The 19,093-nt window shown below is 52.4% G+C and overlaps 6 protein-coding genes and 2 non-coding genes across 8 annotated transcripts; 4 read left to right on the forward strand and 4 right to left on the reverse strand.

The window, feature by feature from the left end:
• Nucleotides 1-337: 337 nt before the first annotated feature.
• On the reverse strand, nucleotides 338-409 carry CLUP02_tRNA199. The gene has a single exon. It is a non-coding gene; the product is annotated as a tRNA-Thr (tRNA).
• Nucleotides 410-908: 499 nt separating this feature from the next.
• CLUP02_09639 (uncharacterized protein) lies at nucleotides 909-3,647 on the forward strand (the record flags this gene model as incomplete). Its single annotated transcript, XM_049288617.1, has 4 exons — nucleotides 909-1,387; nucleotides 1,517-1,670; nucleotides 1,758-2,322; nucleotides 2,563-3,647. 4 exons carry the CDS (start codon nucleotides 909-911, stop codon nucleotides 3,645-3,647), a joined length of 2,283 nt encoding a protein of 760 aa, XP_049145761.1.
• Nucleotides 3,648-3,880: 233 nt separating this feature from the next.
• On the reverse strand, nucleotides 3,881-5,673 carry CLUP02_09640 (tubulin/FtsZ family protein; the record flags this gene model as incomplete). The annotated part of the gene is made up of 7 exons (XM_049288618.1): nucleotides 3,881-4,274; nucleotides 4,330-5,114; nucleotides 5,214-5,268; nucleotides 5,337-5,378; nucleotides 5,459-5,484; nucleotides 5,558-5,581; nucleotides 5,662-5,673. The coding sequence occupies 7 exons, from the start codon at nucleotides 5,671-5,673 to the stop codon at nucleotides 3,881-3,883; spliced, it is 1,338 nt and encodes a 445-aa protein (XP_049145762.1).
• Nucleotides 5,674-6,766: 1,093 nt separating this feature from the next.
• CLUP02_09641 (uncharacterized protein) lies at nucleotides 6,767-7,611 on the forward strand (the record flags this gene model as incomplete). Its single annotated transcript, XM_049288619.1, has 2 exons — nucleotides 6,767-7,084; nucleotides 7,372-7,611. 2 exons carry the CDS (start codon nucleotides 6,767-6,769, stop codon nucleotides 7,609-7,611), a joined length of 558 nt encoding a protein of 185 aa, XP_049145763.1.
• Nucleotides 7,612-10,339: 2,728 nt separating this feature from the next.
• Nucleotides 10,340-12,034, forward strand: CLUP02_09642 (uncharacterized protein; the record flags this gene model as incomplete). The annotated part of the gene is made up of 1 exon (XM_049288620.1): nucleotides 10,340-12,034. One exon carries the CDS (start codon nucleotides 10,340-10,342, stop codon nucleotides 12,032-12,034), a length of 1,695 nt encoding a protein of 564 aa, XP_049145764.1.
• Nucleotides 12,035-12,175: 141 nt separating this feature from the next.
• Nucleotides 12,176-14,007, reverse strand: CLUP02_09643 (C6 zinc finger domain-containing protein; the record flags this gene model as incomplete). Its single annotated transcript, XM_049288621.1, has 4 exons — nucleotides 12,176-12,863; nucleotides 12,934-13,070; nucleotides 13,162-13,472; nucleotides 13,557-14,007. 4 exons carry the CDS (start codon nucleotides 14,005-14,007, stop codon nucleotides 12,176-12,178), a joined length of 1,587 nt encoding a protein of 528 aa, XP_049145765.1.
• Nucleotides 14,008-14,792: 785 nt separating this feature from the next.
• On the forward strand, nucleotides 14,793-14,873 carry CLUP02_tRNA154. Its single transcript has one exon. It is a non-coding gene; the product is annotated as a tRNA-Gly (tRNA).
• A 1,872-nt stretch (nucleotides 14,874-16,745) lies between these two features.
• CLUP02_09644 (uncharacterized protein) lies at nucleotides 16,746-19,070 on the reverse strand (the record flags this gene model as incomplete). The annotated part of the gene is made up of 5 exons (XM_049288622.1): nucleotides 16,746-17,140; nucleotides 17,196-17,257; nucleotides 17,312-17,429; nucleotides 17,491-18,052; nucleotides 19,014-19,070. The coding sequence occupies 5 exons, from the start codon at nucleotides 19,068-19,070 to the stop codon at nucleotides 16,746-16,748; spliced, it is 1,194 nt and encodes a 397-aa protein (XP_049145766.1).
• Nucleotides 19,071-19,093: the final 23 nt, after the last annotated feature.

Consider the following 19,093-nt stretch of genomic DNA (forward strand, 5'->3'; position numbering starts at 1 on the left):
GATGAGCACACTTCCCATAGGATTGATATTCAACGTTAACACTTCTTTCGCTCATCGAATCGATACATCGTGACCACAAATTACTCGCCGGTGCCTGTTTCAAGCGGTAATGGCAACTCATCACTATGTTCACTATAGTTGGGTATATGCTGTGACCCCACAGCTAGAAAGTATGTCGCAATATTTCCCCAACCACGCAGTCTGTGCATAACCTTGAAGACAAAGTGAAGACAAATTCGCCAACAACGACATTCGAACACATTCTGCTTCAAAGATAGATATACCTGCACTTTATGCACATATCAACGTAGATCAAAAATGTAAAACGTAATATTGGTGCCAACACTGTGGATCGAACACAGGATCCCCGCATTACAAGTGCGATGCCTTACCACTTGGCCATGCTGGCGAATTGCGTGATCAGCATGGTCAAAACTATCAATATGTATCTATTCACCACCTTTTCTGTTCAGTAATAGTAACGGTAACAGCTCGAACATCCGTTCAATCTCGAAGCATCTTATCTCATACACGTATGTGCGTTTGCCAGTTCACAGCTTATAATCGAAATGTGAAAAACTGACGTACCTCAGCGATGATCCCCTGCTCAGGTTGCCATCACGACTTCCAAGTTGATGCTAGAAGAGTGGGTAGAACCTACGTGCCCGGTTGTGAGTGGCTGGGTTGGTTGATGCAGAAGAAGGCTTCGCCAACGCAGGCTGCCGCAATGCCCAAGTTCTATTGGCTTTGCACCCGTCGAGGCAGACTTGACCCAAATCTCACGTATGTAGAGAAGGAGCGGGATGGGTTCCTCGATTTGCCAACCTCCGTTAATCTCATTCTTGTTCTCAACAACCACCTCCATCAATTCACCAAGTCTGCGGGAAATCGCTGCCACTGCCATCAATATGAGCCGCTGGCATGCGGACTGGTGCACGTCACCTATCATCCAAGTCGGCGACGATCAAATCCCTCGATGCGAGAAATGTCTAACCTCAGCTCACGCCCGACTCAAGAGGACGAACCGGTCAGATCCTGTACTTGTAGCACCAAAGGACGAAGAATACGGGAGCCTCAACCTCAGCTGGCCGCCTACAGTCACATTCACCTCTGGAGAAAACGTAATACATCCACCCGCCGATAAGAGCAAGAATGATCAAGATGCCCAGCCGGCTCCATGCCACTCCTTTGATTCGGCTGTCGTGGGTCATGGTGCTGTTACTGCGCTTTCATCGGATGAATTCCGCCTTGCTGTTCTCCACGCGGTCGGAGACAAAGGCAAATCGTATCCCATACATGTGGACTTGGAGCCATACAAGGATACGCACTTCTCTGACTATGATGCCGTGTCATACACATGGGGCGATGACAATGGCAACTCCGAACGGTAGTTGAGCAACTGTTCTATCTCGACGGAGTCCAAACACACTAATCATCACCATAGATGTCATCCAATTTACGTTGGTCATCACTGGGACATCGTCTTTCAAACCAAAAACTGTTGCGACGTGCTCAGATATCTGCGACCATCTCGAGGCTTGAAGCTGATTTGGATCGACGCAATCTGTATCGACCAGAATAATGCGGAGGAAAGAGCTACGCAAGTAGCCAAGATGGGCCAGATCTATTCCAGATGCTCGCAAGTATGGGCTTGGATGGGCGATGATTTGGTATCAAATGATCTGCAAGGTTTGCCGGAGCGACGATGGCTTCACGAGCTTGGAACAACGTCAAGTTGTGTTGGAACGTTCTCACAGAGCCGCTCTATCCGGGATATTTGGAAACTATTGCAGAGGAGATACTTCCGCCGGGTTTGGGTCATACAAGAGTTGGTGCTCGCCCCGCGCGTTCTCATTCCGATTGGGAATGTGATCTTCGCAGCGGATCATACAACGGCTCGCAAGCTGACACAGTCGGAAAACGACTCAGAAAACAAGAGCAAGGTTTCTTGGAAGAAAACGGAAGCCCCTTGGTTCGAGCACGTTGCTCAAGGACATATCGGCGGCTTGGGTCTCTGGGATATGATGGCACTGACCTCAAAGTCGCATGCTTCAGACTTTCGGGACAAGCTATACGGTATTCTCGGCCTCCTGTCCTTTGAAAGTGACAACAATCTGCTGCAACCCAATTACGCTATCTCGGCCCGCCAGATGGTTATTGGGTTTGTTGCGCACTGCATTATCAACGAGGGAAAACCTCAGCTCTTGTTGGCAGCCCAAGGCTATTCTGCGCAGAAGAATCCGTCTTGGCTTCCTGCCTGGGAGACCCAAACGTCTTGGGAACAATCATTCGTGGAGCTGCCCGACCTGGCGTATAACGATGGTACCAAACGGGGAAAACCTGATCGTAAACATAGAAAAGGAACGTCTAAGCATTCTCGTCCTCACGCGGCTCTGAAGCACGATTATTTTCGAAGCAGAGGAATTGTGTTCATAAGCAAGAGCCGACACGCAGAACCTCCGTATAAAACACGATCAGATGAACTGAAGAGACGCCCGCGCTGTACTACAAGAGACCTTTGCCTGATACGTGCTTGGGATCGGGACTTTACTGTCGACACAGACACTGCATCCATCTCGATGTGGCTGACAAGACTAGCATCTATCAGCTCAACCCCCACGGAGGCCCTCAGAGGGGTCTTTGACGACCTGACTCTGTACAGAATTCACTTTGGCCCAGGCCAGTGGTTCTTGGTTGGGAGTCAGCACCCACTCGATAGGTTGCTAGAACAAGACGACGAGCTTTTCGCCCTGGATCCTGGATTGGGTCTCAGCAGTTCCAAGCTCAAACGCCTTGTTTACATGGTCCTAAGAAAAACGGGTGACGGAAGGTACAGATTAGTGACGGGGATCTCATACTTGTGTTTGTGCCCTGCGTCATCGCCAATGTTTGCAAACAATCGATATCTCACGGAGATCCATGAGAACTTTTATGTAGCCCGGCAAAAACTATATGTTCAAGCCGAGTTGGATAAATCAGTGTACGACGTGGATGAGAGATCGAGGTGGAGGCTCGATGACAACATCTACATTTTCCCGCTGGTTTTCCCCGGCAATGAAAACACAACCGTAGGCCACATCTTACCAATCCTGACCGGTCATGAACGTTTTGGACGGTTGCAAGAGAACGAGGTTTGCGCTGCGCGTGGACAAAAAGTTATAGGAGACTACCTTGAGTTTGAGTTCGGGATTGATTTTGGATATCGGCCGAGCGACATGAAGAAAGGTAAATGCCAGGCGGAGAATGCATGGCGTACCTTCCGTTCATATATGGAGTGGGAATGGCGCAAACCCGGGGAGGAAAATAGGCTGCTTTGGCGGAGACTTCCACAATTGAGATATGAGAGCAACGACACCCATGAGGATCTAGGGCTTCCGGGTGGAATGATGCGAATTCACCTGAGGTGTCGACTGGAAGCGGTTAGGAAAGTCATTGCTACCGAGGCACAGCTATTGGGCATTACGGCGCTATGGGAGTCTCGAATGTTCGGAGATACTCTTGAGGCCTTTGAGAAAAACATGCGAAGCGAGGTGACGGAAGAGGACTTTTTGGTTCCTAATCCAGGTTTCGGGCGAAGCGGGAAGAGTCTAAGGCCTGACGAGTTTGCAGGGTTGGACGGCGGCACCTACCGAGTCTGCATTGTCTAGGTAGTCTCAGTGATCAAGTGCTTGTGTACGAGACTATATCAATGTTCGTATCCAACGCTACAAACTAAATTTGTTATGCACGCTGACCAACACAATTACATGTATAATTAGTAGTCTAATGTCTTTGAAGGGGAATCGTGGCGCTAAATGATAATAGCATTCAGTGACTGGATACAATTGGAACTATAATCGGCAACGTGATTATGACCTTGCCATGACGAGACCGCAACTCTCTACTCCTCCTCGGCGGGAACCTCATCCTCGTACTCCTCGGCATACTCGTCATCCATGCCCGCGTCCTGGTACTGCTGGTACTCGGACACCAAGTCGTTCATGTTGGACTCGGCCTCTGTGAACTCCATCTCGTCCATGCCCTCGCCAGTGTACCAGTGCAAGAAGGCCTTTCTGCGGAACATGACGCTGAACTGCTCGCCAACTCTGCGGAAACTGTTCTGAATCGCAGTGGAGTTGCCGATGAACGTGGACGAGACGTCGAGACCCTTGGGCGGGACGGAGCAGTGGGCAGTTTGAATGTTGTTGGGAATCCACTCAACAAAGTTGGTGGAGTTCTTGGTCTTGATGGCGTGAATTTGGTCTTCGACCTGCTTCATGGACACCTTTCCGCGGCTGTTGAGGGGGTTAGACGTAGCTCGAGAAACGGGGGCACGAGAGCGCAACTTACAACATGGTGGAGCAAGTCAAGAAGCGTCCGTCTCTGAAGTCGGACGCCAACATGACGTTCTTGGGGTCGAACATTTGCTGGGTGAGCTCGGCGACGCCAAGGTTCGAGAAGGACGCGGAGGAGGTGAGGGGCGCGAATCCGACGGTGAAGAAGTGCAATCTCGGGAAGGGCACGAGGTTGACGGCCAACTTGCGGAGATCGGCGTTGAGCTGGCCGGGGAAGCGGAAACCAGTCGTCAGGCCGGACATGACTCTCGACACAAGGTGGTTCAAGTGTCCGTACGAGGGGTGAGCCTGCTTAAGTGTGCGTCTGCAAATATCGTACAGCGCCTCGTTGTCGATACAGAACGTCTCGTCCGAGTTTTCAACGAGCTGGTGAATCGACAGGGTAGCATTGTACGGCTCGACGACGACCTCGGAGACCTTGGCGGACGGGAGGACGGAGAAGGTGGCCATCATACGATCGGGGAATTCTTCGCGGACCTTTGCAATGAGCAGAGTGCCCATACCGGATCCCGTGCCGCCACCGAGCGAGTGGGTGATTTGGAAACCCTGAAGGCTGTCGCAGGCCTCGGCCTCGCGGCGCACGACGTCCAGGACGGAGTCGACGAGCTCGGCGCCCTCGGTGTAGTGGCCCTTTGCCCAGTTGTTACCGGCGCCGGATTGGCCGTTGACCATGTTGTCCGGGCGGAAGAGGTTGCCCAGCGGGCCGGAGCGGATTGCCTCCATCGTGGCGGGCTCGAGATCGACCAGGACAGCGCGAGGGACATACTTTTGTCTACCGGCCTACGTTGCATGAGTTTGCGGTTAGAATTTTGAGAGACATCATGAGAGGGGGTGAGGCGCATATGAGATCACGAGGCGCGTGTGAGATGAAGGTAGTACCTCGGTGAAGTAGACGTTCAATCGCTCGGATTGTTGCTCATCAGTTCCAGTGAACCTATAGAAAAGTCAGCATACTATGCTCATAGATTTGCGTCATGGTGACTGAGCAGCTGGAAAACTCACTGTCCATCCTGATCCAAGCCATGCTCAGGGTGAATGGTTTGCCTGTTGTCGCGAACATTAACCACAAGTTCAAATAAGCCCTCTGCACATTGATCTCAATGTCGAGATTGGCACATTCATACCAGAAAGCCGTTCCGACTTGGTTGCCCTACAAAGACTTATCATCAGTAAAGGCGCGTTGTGACGCGTTGGGCGCTGGACAGGGGCATGGGGAGACGTACACATTGGCCGGTTTGGAGGTGAATCTAGAGTGGATCACAGAAGCGTTAGTTTGTCAAGAGGGACTTTACAAAGTAAGGTACTCGGCCATGTGCGCGCAACTCACAATTTCACGCATGATGCTGGTTCGAGGATAAGACGGGGTTGTGGTATATTACGATGGTTGAAGGACGCAAGACGCAGGACGCAGATTTTTACCCCGCTATCGAATTGTTGAAATCACGACAGGTGGTCATCTTATAGCGGGATTCCTTATTTCACAACAAACCCCTATCCTGTCCGTATCGCACGCTCGTCTCGCTTGCGCTGTGCGCTTGTTCGCCCCGGATAGGCCCGGCCGTGGACACTCGGTCTGGACTCGAAAAACTTCCCCCACATGTTGGTACATGCATCTTGTTAAACTGCTGCCTTTTTGGAGTTTGATAGCTGCCTGGTTTATGATGTGTTTCTCTGGCATGGCAGAGACATGGACTTCCCGGGCTGTCACACTTTGATGTGGGAAGACAGAACAGACGGTGAGCGGTCAGAGCTTTTTGGGGCACTTTTCGGGGGGAATCTGTGTGGGAAAAAGAGAGAAAAATTAAGAAATAAAACTAAAATAAAGACAAAAAAGAACTTTGGCTGCCCAACCAACGATTCGAGCGGAGGTATCACCCGGGAAGAGACGCAAGCTAGACCATGTTGGGCCCATGACCCGTAGAAACGATTGGTAAATGTTGCTCTGTGCCACTTAGAAGTCTTGTGGATGTGTTCAAAATCCCCAAAGAGTCTCCATGTCTCCATGTTCGGCGATAGGCGCATCATCAAGACCCAAAAGGTGTGGTGTCACCAAACTCGTACTTCTTGTTGAAGAGCGTTGCCTAACGCCGTGACGCCGTTCCAACCGCCCGACCAATGACTCTTTGGGATATACAGCTGCCTGTACTCCCTCGAAACAAGCCGGTTGTTGTCCGTCGCCATGTTGATTCACGGTTGCTAGGTGTCTGCCTGCGTGTGTCACACCACCACACCCCATCAACCGACCGGTGCCGCCGCCGCCGCTTGGCCGGACGAGCCGGATCAGAGAGTCCGAATGCCCCCTCCCCTTCCCCCGTCCAGTCCGTGCTCACTGCTCCTCGCTCTCGGCGGACGAAGAGAGTTCGGCGCGCGCTTGAAATTCCCCCATGGCTCCGCCAACATTCCAGCGCGCACCCACGTGGGACGATCCAAACATGGAAGAAGTTAGGAAAGGTACAGCTGAGGAAAATCCGGGAAAATGGAAAGCTCAGCTCCCCCGCTCCCTCGAGTCCCCCCGGTGGCCTAGATTTTACATTTGCAGCGTTGAGTTTCGCGTCTCACGACGGCTTGGCTGTCTGCAGCACCCACGGTCTGCAAAGACGGACTATACCGACGTCGTTGCTGACGGATGTGGCCTCTCCCACATCCCGGAGCCACGGAGTCTTTCAAAGGCCAAATGCTGCATAGGACCTAAGCTTGCTGCAGACAGCCAAGTCGTCGTAACAGCGCGGAGCCGCGAACCAAACGCAGGAGGCAGACCTGCCCGGCCGTGGTGGAACGCGTATGTATGGGTCTTGAAAAGGCTGCTGATTCTGGACGGGGCCTGCCATCCAAGCCCATTGCAGCGAAAGCCGAGAAGAGTTGTTAATGAAAGATAAGGTTATTCATTCTTAAAAGTTTATCGCCAAGCGAGCATTGCTGCCATTGCACGACAGGTAAAGAAGAGTTTGCATGTCTGCGCCCCTGACATGCCAATGATATCAGAGACATGCTGTGCGAGTGCTGATCATTCACATTCGACGAGGGCCTGCTTTGCCAGCTTCAGCACATCAACCAAGCAACCTTTGACACGGAAGGTGGTGACCCAGCCACTGACGAGGGGCTCAAGATGATCTGGAATGCAGATGTTTTGGGCGATCAGGGGCAGAGGGGCAAAACGAAGGGTGTTGGCGGCTGGGCAGCGGGAGTGGCAGCGTGTTTTCCTCTTTCTTCCTCTTTCTCTCAGCCTTCTCTCAACTCGACCGTCGTCCCGTGGAGCCTCAAGAAAAAGTTTGCATGAAAGCGTCGTCGTCGTCGTCTCCTTCAGCCTCTTGCAGTAAACCCCTCATACGTCTTGGTTAGATCTAGACACCGATATGGTCTGGACCCTTTACTCGAATCCGATCAGAGTACCCGACCGTTTACCAAAAGCGATCGGTGACAGCGGCTCCTAGTCTGGCTAGCCAGCGGGAGACGATAGAATCTGGTTTAGGGGGACTCGTAAGTTCTCTTTCAGACTGAGACATGGTGTCTTGAAGTTAAATGAACCGGAGGATGTGGCTTGCGCTTCAAAGAAACTGAGGAGTTTTCACCCCAAAGCCCCGTGTTGCTGAATGCGGTAAACCTACCGGGACTCGACTGTAACAGTGCAATCCCCATGGTACCGACTTCTGAGGGAGACTCCTGAAGAATGAGAATGGAATGAGATATATCTACATCCTCAAAACCCTCGTCTGAACGGGTTTCCTTCTTACTCTCCCATCTTCAAGTTACCACTTGGAACACTCTCCTTGATTGCATCCTTTTCTGCTCTTCTTCAGCTTCTCAACACTCCTATTTTCCCGGGCATCATCAACTTCAGTCTTCAGCTCAGTGGCAGGAACCATCCTCCCATTCAGTCAGTCACTCCTTACGACGACTTTACTTCGACCAGAAAGATCCCGGTGATTTCGACATATCCGAAGCCCCCAATTCCCACATCTCAAGCCACCACCATGCACTTCTCAGCCAGCGCAACCTTCGCCTTGGGGCTGATGGCCACGCAAGCCGCGGCGAGGGGCATCGTCAAGGTGCCAAAGTACTACGCAGCAGCCGGAACCCCGACCTACACGATCACTCTCGCCGCCCCCACGACGACCTTTCCCACGATCTACGCGCAGCCGTCGGTGACCTCGTCATCGACCTCGTCCTCGGCGACTGCCACCCCAACTGCCTCCTCCAACTCGACCCTGAGCGCCGACCTGCAGAGAGCCCTTGAACTCCACAACATCTACCGCGCTGCCGTTGGCAACGCCAACTTGACCTGGGATGACGACTTGGCCGCGAGCGCTCAGGTCTGGGCCAACCACTTGACGACTGTCGGCAGCCTGGTTCACGACTCGAACCCCGGCGGCCAGGGAGAGAACTTGGCTTCGCAGTCGGGCGGCACCACCACCTATTTCACCAACGGTGTTCAGCTGTGGTTGGATGAGAAGCCGCTGTATGATGGACAGCCCATCCGCACCACTGGGTCGCCCAACTACTTGAACTATGGTCACTACAGTGAGTACTTTGGGCCTTGATTGAGAGGAACGTTGCAACTAACAAGTTGACAGCTCAAGCCATTTGGAAGAACACCCAGAAGGTCGGCTTGGCCATGGTCACCGACTCCAAGGGTACCACATTCGTGGTCGGACGTTACTTGCCTCCTGGAAACTAGTAAGTATCTCATCTCGCACTCATCAACTTCACAAGTCTAACTGTTCTCTTCCAGCATCGGCCAGCTGCCCTACTAAGCATGGAAGGATGGATTGCCAGTGTTGTTTGAGATGTTCTAATCAACGCTGTTGGCTGGGCTTGACTTTTCTTTCGATTCTAGACCGCTTCTCATTCACTAAGTTGCTTATGCTCATGGCAAGACTTTCATGCCTTGGACTACTTCACTGCACATAGATTGTACAGTTTCCGTTCAGAATCTTCAACAATTCGAGAGAAATGAAAAAGAGCTTAGACACAATGCCGAGCAATCAATGAATCAACCTCTCCCACACTTGCAAAGAAAACAAAATGCCGGATCCGGAAAAGGGTGCAAGGTAAGGTTCTGACTTGACAACGCCGTCTCATCTTCGCCGAGTGTCCCCGCCCCACCAAACCAAGACCGCCGTCCGAAACTCGGCGGACGAACTGGACGTGCACTCAGCTCATACTCCCACCTCCAACACCACTGACTCCCAATCTCGTCCGTCCGAAGAGTACACAAGTCGTACACAGCATCAATTTCTCCGCGCCTCGTACTAACATAATGGCAGGCACTGAGCGAGGTACCATCACAGTCCGCACCGCTGCCTCGGAACGGCGAGCTGCAGCTGCTAAGCGCCGCTTCGTCCGCAGGGGCACCAAGAGCTGCTGGGAGTGTCGCCGACGCAAGATCCGCTGCATCTTTGACGATAAGGGACCTCGAGACACATGTAAAACGTGCTGGCAGAAGGGGACGCCGTGTGTTAGTCAGGAGTTCCCCGAAGAGGATGCCCAGACGGCTCCGGCCCCGGTGGGCAGTCTCGGGGACCGGCTGAACCGGGTTGAGCGACTGGTCGAGCAACTGTACCACCGGGTGGACGATCTTGATGTCCCTTTTCCCACTTCGCCGCAGGAGAAGGCAGCAGAAGGCTGTAGCTCCGGAGCAGAAGAATCAGCCACCATAGGCCCAACTAGAGAAGCGTGTTCTGAGGCTGTCCGCAGCCCTTCATCAACTCAGAACGCAGACTCATCAACGGTAGGATCGGGTCGAACATTCAAAAGGATTCTCACTGACGAACGTCTTTCTATTGATCAAGATTCAATCACAACGTGAAAGCAATAATGCACAATCTAACGAAGACTCATCACGTCCGAATGCCCCCTCTCATTATGAGACCACGGCAACTATCCGTCCAGCAGTAAACGCAAAACTAGCTGCCTACACAAGACAGCTTGCCGCCGCGATACCCGCCATAGAAGATTGCAGGGTTATCTACAAGCTCTACTCCGAAGCTGACATTGTCTTTCAGCTCATGTTCACGCCCCACTGCCTATTGGAGCAGCTGAAGCCAGAGTCTGTCGAGCACTACTTGGAATCTCTCAGAACACCAATGCATCCCACTCTACTGGCCAAAAAGATGCTCATGTTGGGTACGATGCTTCAGCGCGTTCCGACCCACGCCGGAGAGGATGCGTCCGAAGAAACCTATCGTCTCGTGGACAAGCTCGCGGAGACGGCCATCTCTGTGGTGTGCGAGAACAACGTGCTCCTGGGCACGCTCGATGGCCTCGAATGTCTCATTCTACAAACTGTCTATCATGCCAATGGAGGCAATCCAAGATTATCATTGCTGACCTGCCGCCGCGCGATTACTGTGGCCCAGTTGATGGGCCTGCACCGCCCACACGACCCGGCTACCATTGAGACCGTGGACCCGAATTCGACAGCCGTGCCTGGCTTCGTGTGGTTTCGTCTGGTATACTTAGAACGCTTCATCTGCCTACTTCTAGGGCTTCCCAGCAGCACCCATGATGCAAAGGTCATCAACGACGAAAAGACGCAGACGTACATCAACAGCCATCACATTGACAGGCTCGAACAAGTTCACTCCTCTATCGCCGCTAAGATCATACAACGAAACGAGTCGGGGTCATATCTATTCGATATGGAAACCACTCACGCACTAGACCAGGAGCTCCAAGTTATAGCAACAACCATGCCCCCGCGATGGTGGACTATTCCCAACTTCACCAAGCCGTACAAAGACCCCATGACAATCGTTCGCAACAGCCTCAACCTAGCCAACCAGCTCTTCCACTTCTTCCTCATCATCGAAATCCACCTACCATTCATGCTCCGCCACTCCAAGAACGGCGCGGCCAGCAGCAGCAGAATGGCTTGTGTCGACGCGAGCAGGGAAGTCCTCTCCAGGTTCATCGCGATCCGTAACCCGGAGGGAATATGCAGTATCCCCGACGCCGCTGACTTCTTCGCGCTCATTGCGGCCATGACGCTTATGCTCGCGCACATCGACGCCCGCAGACGCGACAGGGGGAGAGATATCCTCGCGCACCAGAGGCATACGGACCGCGACAAGGTCGAGCAGACGTTGGAGCACATGCGTGACGGGAGCTCCAAGAATACGGATATGCTTTCCATGAAGAGCGCCGATGTCTTGAAGAGCTTACTTGCGATCGAAGCTGATGCTGCCGGGGGTTCGACGTTCACTGCGAGTCTCAGTTCTGCGTCGACGCCGGCTTCGGCTTCATGTCCTGCCGGTGAAGGTCGGAGCACAGGTGATGCCAGGAATGTGCTGCAGCTTAAGATTCCTTGTTATGGGACGGTCATCATCTCGCCTGATGCTCCTCCTTCTCGCGAACCTTGGATGCCTGTCAGTCGTAACCAGCAGGGTATGGTTCCGGACAGTCGTGCTCCGGGAAATCTCAGTGCTGCGAGCCCCTTTGTTGCAGGTCCCATGGCAGGAGTATGTCCAGGCGGGGGGGCTAGTGTGATGCCAGGCTTGAGTGGTCAGGGTGAGAATCTGCAGCTCGATCCTAATGTCGATCCTAGATGGCTCTTTGAACTCGGAAATCCCAATCTTCTGGGCAATGGAATCGCCGCTGGGTTAGAGGATTGGCCGTTTCAGGGGGTTGATGCTGCTTTTTTTGACAGTATGATCAGAGGGTTCGAAGGTGGTGACGACTATGGCGGTGCAAATGTGCCATGAAAGCATTTGAATCCTCGTTTTGAAAACAAAAAGGACACAAAGGGAATGAATCCGCCAGGGTAATGCAAGAGTCGAACTCGTTGGCCAGGGACCCTATTTATAATGATTCGTTTATGGACAGGATTCCAACACCATCATACATCAAGTAACCAGAGCATAAGGGGTATCGAAACACTCATCCCAGTCTTTCTTTCCAGACGACCAAAACTTCTCTAGAATATCCTTCGTTGCTAGAGGCAAATACGCACCAAGGTGTACACTCTCTTCGGCTAAACGCTTAGCAACGAACGACCTTACCGCCGCGGTCCCCGTCTTAGCCTCGAACCCAGCAACAATCATCGGCCACATGACGCAGCTCCTCAGAACCTGAGACCCGGCAGCCTTCTCGAGGAGGGCCATGAGCTTGCTGCCGTGTATTGTCTTCACGGCCCGCCAGCCCGCGGATGCGGGTATCACACAGACGCTCTGCAGGGAGGCGATGGCGAAGACCACGACGGCGGACTGATACACTTGCGCCATTGTCAAGAATTGCTCTTGCGATTCGGTCTTGGCGGCGGACCAAGTTTCGGGGGAGAAGTCTATGATGCGCTCGAGGAGGTCTTCAGCTTCTGTCTGGAGAGAGTCCAGTGTGTCTGACGACTCTGGTTGCGTTGCGAGGTATCGGAGGCGGTTGACGCAGATGATATCGATGAATAGTTGAACAGGGCAAGGGAGGAAGGGGTAGTATCCTGTTTCGTAGATTTCTTGGGTGAGACCTCTCATTTCGAAATTGACTAGCGGTGAAACTTGGTCGTATGCAGGGCTTGTTGAATTTGCCAAGTTCTCGATGCTGTGGGTGTAAGTTTTATCAGTGCTCTGCACCTATAGTAGTAGCGGTTTATGTTGTGAGAGGTACTCACATCTTGCAGAATAGGATTACAGTCTTGTAACCTGGCGCGGCGTCGCAAACACTTCTCAGACCACCTCGCATCTCGATGATAGCCATGAAGCCGTTGAGATGATGCCGCCAGTTGGAGGCTGTCACTGATCCCATAAGCTACACACAAACGGATTAGGGCCAAGGTTTCTCGGCTGGCGAGGGGGTATGGAAGGAGAGGGTGTGAGATGGAAGGGGCCAAGACACGCACATCTGCGTATAAGAACACAATCACCGCCGCCATCGTGTAGTCAGAGATTCTCCTCTTCTCATTTTGGTGGCTGATCTCTCCATTCAAGGCCTGAATTGCCGTACATCGATGCTGATGGAATCGGGCCCGAACTTCTGCGTGATGCAAGTCGTTCTTCCTCGAAGACAAGCTCAGCAAGCGGTGGTTAATGGCCATGGCAACGAGAGTGTGTTGGATGGTAACTCCCATGTACTGAATGTACGATACGGGTACAAGCCAGGGGCTGTTGGTCAACTGATTCGCTGCAAAGAATGGGTAGACCTGTTCGTTCCCTGTTGCAGATCGAGACTACATCAGTTTCTTGGTTGCTTGAACAAGACAAAGCTCCGATTTAGTAACGGAATATGGTGACTTACAGTAAAGTGTAGCCTCAATAACATCACAAGTTTCATCTCTCAATTCGTAACCTGGAAAAAGGTGCATAAGGTGGTCGGTACGAGTACCTGATACCTCGGATCTTACTGCCTTTGCAAGTTCTGACCCGCTCTGCTCTTTGTTGTCACCTTTCGATGAATTGTCGTCTTTAGTCTTGTTGGCAGGCGGGCTTTTCCGTTTCCACGTCCGGGTCTTGACCTTGCCAGGGGCAAGCCATACCAACGGCTTCTTGTCCTCGTAACCGGGACACACGACGCCGCTAGTCTTGCACTTTGCGCAGACGGGGCGTGCCGAGTCGCAGACTAGTCGGCGCCGTTGACATTCCCAGCATTGCCTTCTCCGATTACTGGGTCCTGTCTGTGAATGTGCTTGTGCCTCTGTTTGCGGCGGTCCACCTACTGCGAGCGCCAATTGTCTAGAAGTGGAAGTCATCGTTTGATTAAGGGAAACACCCTATCTCAACGGCTCATCAAACGGCTTTACGTTTTGGGCTATTGGAAGTAGACGGAGTGACGGGATGGCACATCCATCCTGCCACCCGCTGGCTCGGGTCGAGTTTAATACATGTGGTGCGGAGTTGAGCTGCAGTCACCTAGGAGGTCAACTAGGTACGGCTAACCGGCGACGGCGAGCAGTGCCTGACCAGGGGCGCAGTGCATGTCTTGGCCACTTCAATAGCCTAATGAGGTAAAGCGCGGGGCATTCCTTCGAGATCATCGCTTCTCTAGCGCGTCAGCAAGACGGCCCTACGAGAGACGAGAGGGCGATGATAAGCGAGCGGTGCGCCAATGGATGAGTCTGATGATATCATTGAATGATCTTCATGGTTTCTGGCCTTAAAGCTATGAGCTATGAGGCCTGCTGAACGATCGCACGGCGCTAGAATTTTGGATAACTTCTACCAAGCCAATCAGACCACGAGAGCCATAGGCATTCATCGTAAGTAGCCGAATGAAACTCAGGAACACGTAGCAGGTGAGGTGAAGCTGTGAAAAACGTTCAAGCCATTCAACACATAGAGATGATAGCAACAAGATTTCATCAGCGTTCAAGCTTCATTATCACGAATTTTTGTTCTGGGCTGTTCTTGGACAACTTCACAATATGGTTCTCGAATCTGGGTTCTTCTACTACTGTTTCATATTGGGTAGATTGATAGAATTACAACTCGCCGGCGTAAACACCGGAAGCCGGAAATACCTACTTCCGGATCACTTGCGTCGATGGTTTAGTGGTAAAATTCTCCGTTGCCATACAGCAGCGTCGGGGAGCCGGGGGTTCGATTCCCCCTCGACGCACTTTTTTGCTTTTGGGAATTTTCGCTATCGACTGGGACCCTGGCAGTTTTTTGCACCCGACAATCTCTCCTCAACGAGATTTAGGTAGAGTTGCGTAAATCGAGGGGTAGAAATCGTTAGTGAGTTGATTGTCAATCAGCTGGACGATTGAAACATCTACTTTGCACACTTGACTGAGGTGGGCATCCCATGGGCAGACAATCCTAGGTGAATGAACATACTTGTCCACCAACCACAGACAGGCTCAATAAAGTGTGTAGTGTTTATTGGATTTCATGTCGACCTCCGGACTTCAGACGTTGAAGAGGATACCGGTGAGGCACTTTTCTTGGTATCGGTTCTGTGAAGTGCCCAGCGAATGATTCTCGACAGCTTCTATCATGCTATCGTCCGAGAGACCGATGTCAAATGTTGTGAACCACCCCAATTTCAAACGTTACTTTGGGGCCAGCTTGCTTTGCGTCTAGAAGTTGACTTTACACGTCGCAAATAGCTGCTCAGCGTCAGGGTCCAACTCCTGATCGAGCAGAGATTTACAACTGCAACCCTGTAAACATGGGGGGTTGCACCGGTAGCCGGACACGTCGGAGACTCGCGATATGAACGCGTTGTGAACCCACCCTAGCTTCATGTCGGTAGACGCTCTCATTTCTCACATTTGTGACTGGAGTAAGAAAACCATCCGAGACTCTTCCGTACTCCGTGCATCACTACGCACAAACAACGCTGAAGGTTCCGCGTGCCTTGACTATCCGTCGATTAGACTTTGGGTTCATGTTCAAGGCCACATCAGTGCAACCACAATGTAAGGATGCGGGACGAAAGGTAATCACTTACACATCGTTGGAAAATGGCCACTCCCACCGAGGGTGTGCAAAGGCCTTGAGGCTGGAGCATAGTCAAAGTTGAGATGAACTCTGAGTCTCAAGACTCCTGAACCTCCCCCATCCATTCATCTCCCCACGCGCCTGAGTGCAGTCATCATCACTTGATCACCGTACTTAACCAGTGATCCCCAGGGACTGGTTTTGGTCAAATTGAGGACCGTGCTCTGTCGCAAAGTCCGACATGAGCCTTGTCCCCTGCAGCCCTGCCCTGGCTCCGTGGATCCTTGCAAGTTGTCGAACGGTGAGGCGGGGGGCATTCTCTTTCCTCGCTCCCGAGTTTCTCCAGGGCAAAGACTGCCTACCAGTCCGAGAAGAATGTTCGCTGAGAGGGTTTGCACAGGCTTCAAACGGGATAGCTCATCGACCCCTAGGCACGTCGTGAAGGCTTAGCGATCCTACCGGAAGCGCCGTAACACCAGCCGCTGCAGGCCATGGGCGCTTCGCCTGCATCTACAAGTGGAAGCTGAAAAAAAAGCCGTCGACGAACCCACTGGCCCCGATAAAAAGAGACTGGGATGTTGGAACTTTGAAATTACGCAAGTCGTCCTGCGCCGTATTGCGGATATTCCATGTACGCCTTGACTAGAGGTAATAATAATCCAGCCAAAGTTTCGTAGCTAAGATTTCGGGTCCGAGTCTTCTCATCATCTGGTCTAACATCACATTTGGAGCTCAACAGAAGAAGGCAAAGAGGATTGCGCGCCACTGCTGTTTGGCGTGTGAAATCTTCATCATTTCATATCCCATCATACTATGTATAAGCCACTTTGCAAACGATACGCGTGAAAAGGAACAATCGCAGGGCAGGGAAGCTGAGCGGTAATAGCTTCATGAATCGTGTGCATGATACGACTTCACGCGCCCACTTTGGTCTTCCCTGCCGGGTATCTGACGACGCTTTCAAGAGGCTCCCCATTCTCCACCAACACCGTAAATGCGTAAGTAAGCCTATTTGAGGCTGCGTGTGCTTGCTGTTCACTGTCATTCATAACGACGCCTGCCTTGTCGTCCTTCTTGTCGCCGCCGCATCGTGACTGTCATTGCCGTCGACGTCCTCTTCCGAGATCCAGAATTCTGTTCGCTTCTGGATACCTGGTTCAAGCGGGATGTCGCTGTGGTCGCTCTTTGATAGGGAGGGCCTGCGCTCCGAGCGTATAAAAATGTCGGTGGTACCGCCGTTGTCGCCGTGTAATCTGCTGCCGTTGTTGTACGCAGATCGAGAGCGATGTGACGAATTTCCGTATGCTGAGGGATGGGAACTGGGGAGCTGTTTTTCTCCAAAGAAGTAGAACCAGAGGGATCTGGAGAGTGTCAGGTTTCCAGCAATGATTCCGAGGTAAAGCTCCAAGTTGGACCAAATTGCGGTTACTGCGTATACGTCTAAGGATGTTGTTAGCTGAATCCTTTTGGACGCCCGACCAAGACATGTCCTTACAACTCAAGTCGTTAGTCACCAGGCCAAGAGAGGCTGCTCTTGCAATACCGAAGCCAGTGGCGCTGTCAGGTAATGTCAGTTTACTAGTTCGGTTTGGGGGTTCAGAGGTTGCTCACATCAAACCGAGACTCATTAATGCGCCGACCGAGAGTTTGGTCGACAGTGGTATGCGTACTTGCCAGACTACAACGAGAGGCAACAAGGAGCATAACAAGTCTGTCGCAACGGAGTATGCTAATGGGTAAATATGTCAGTCGCAAGCCACAAAGATGCCACGTCCCTGCGCCTGACTTACAGATAGTCAAGTAAATCGAGTATATCCGAATCTTGGCGTCCCAGCACACTCCGTTTCCTGTCCAGTAAGCGTCGACGGGATCGCACTCGGCGAGCAGGATGATGATGACGCCAAAGTTGGTGATAACCAGACCAGCCATGACGGACCACAGAAAGTACTTGAGCCGGCTGGAGTCTTTGATGCGGAGCAGCAGTAGCATGATGGAGCACTTGAGCAAGCAGATACTGGCGAATAGAAGGATTTGCGCGAACCATCCAAGCATGCTGTTGTTGACGTATTCCTCTGTCGAAATGTACCATCGATGCCTCCCATTGCCCGAGTTCCCTTGCGCGCACTGAACGCCATATCTGATGACGCCGAGACTGGCAACGATTCCCATAAGATAATCATCCCATCCCAGATGCCGTAATGCGAAGCGAACGTAGAGGCGGATCGACGTCGTGAAGATGACAAAGAAGATTAGCGCGCCGGAGACACCAAGGAGGATCGGGTTGACGTTCTCGTCCGGCGGCAGCGGATTCGGAGGGGTGACTGGCGCCATCGCGAGCGCGTACGTAGGAGTCTAGTGGACTCAAGCCTGGATAGCGTGGAAGAAGACGCCAGGACAAGGAACGAGGGTGCAGCACACCAGGAAATACTAGGCCATGGGCTGGATAAATGTGTGGAAGAGAACAAGACGGCCAGCGGGTAATCGACCCACGGGATAGTCTCTGCACAAGGCAAAGACGAGGACGATCGCCAAGATCTGCTTTTGGATGGCAGCTCATTTACCCCCGGACTTTTAAACGTCCCACTCGACGTGCGCCCTTGAGGGGGGAAAAGGGGACGTTGGTTGTCTTAAGAGCTGCGACGAAGCTGAGAAGGAGGAGGAGGAGAACAAGCTACATGCAATTCCGCAGTAGCCAGCCCTGCATGCGCGGACGGAGGAAATATGAGATGCAAGGAGGTCAAGGCACCACGGCGCATATGTCTCAGATGGGCGAGACCCAATCTACCCATCCCGCGGTTGTGTCGGGAGGAGGGTGGTAAATGGTAATGATTTGATGCCTTGGACGCCGACGACGCCGAGGTGGTGTTGTGTTGGTTTGGTAGGATGCAAGATTGCCCAGCCTTTGGTTCGATTCTTTCAAGATACGGATAATAGGCAATTGGTAATTTATTTCGTTGCCCCGAGCAGAGAGGCTGCATGCCAAAGGACAGGAGCTAAACGCAAATGTCCAAGACCTAATTCTCTCAACTACGTCCATTCGAGGGATCGCTGTGTCCTGCATGGCAAAGACGGGGACCCCTTCCCCAAAAGAAGAAGGGTCTTGGCCGGGAATGACTGGGAGTCTCGTATTGTGGAAGGCCAGGTTGGACGAGCATCCTCTCCTCTTTTCTCCTTCTTCGATTCCTGCCCAGCTTCTGCGAGCTCCTGTCTCGTTGCTTGGATACAAATTGAGTTTGAGCGGCCTTCATTCCCCTGCGTATCTCTCTCGGTTGTTGACGAGGGCACGCCGCGCCCGAAGGAGGGATCAAAGTACATAGACCCTGGGCATGTGTGGATTCTTCTCATGCTGCGACCTGCAGTGCCTGCGCATCTGACAGGTTGTGGGATGTTGCG

The sequence above is a fragment of the Colletotrichum lupini genome, chromosome 5, assembly GCF_023278565.1.
Source record: "Colletotrichum lupini chromosome 5, complete sequence".
NCBI classification, from domain to species: Eukaryota; Fungi; Ascomycota; class Sordariomycetes; order Glomerellales; family Glomerellaceae; genus Colletotrichum; species Colletotrichum lupini.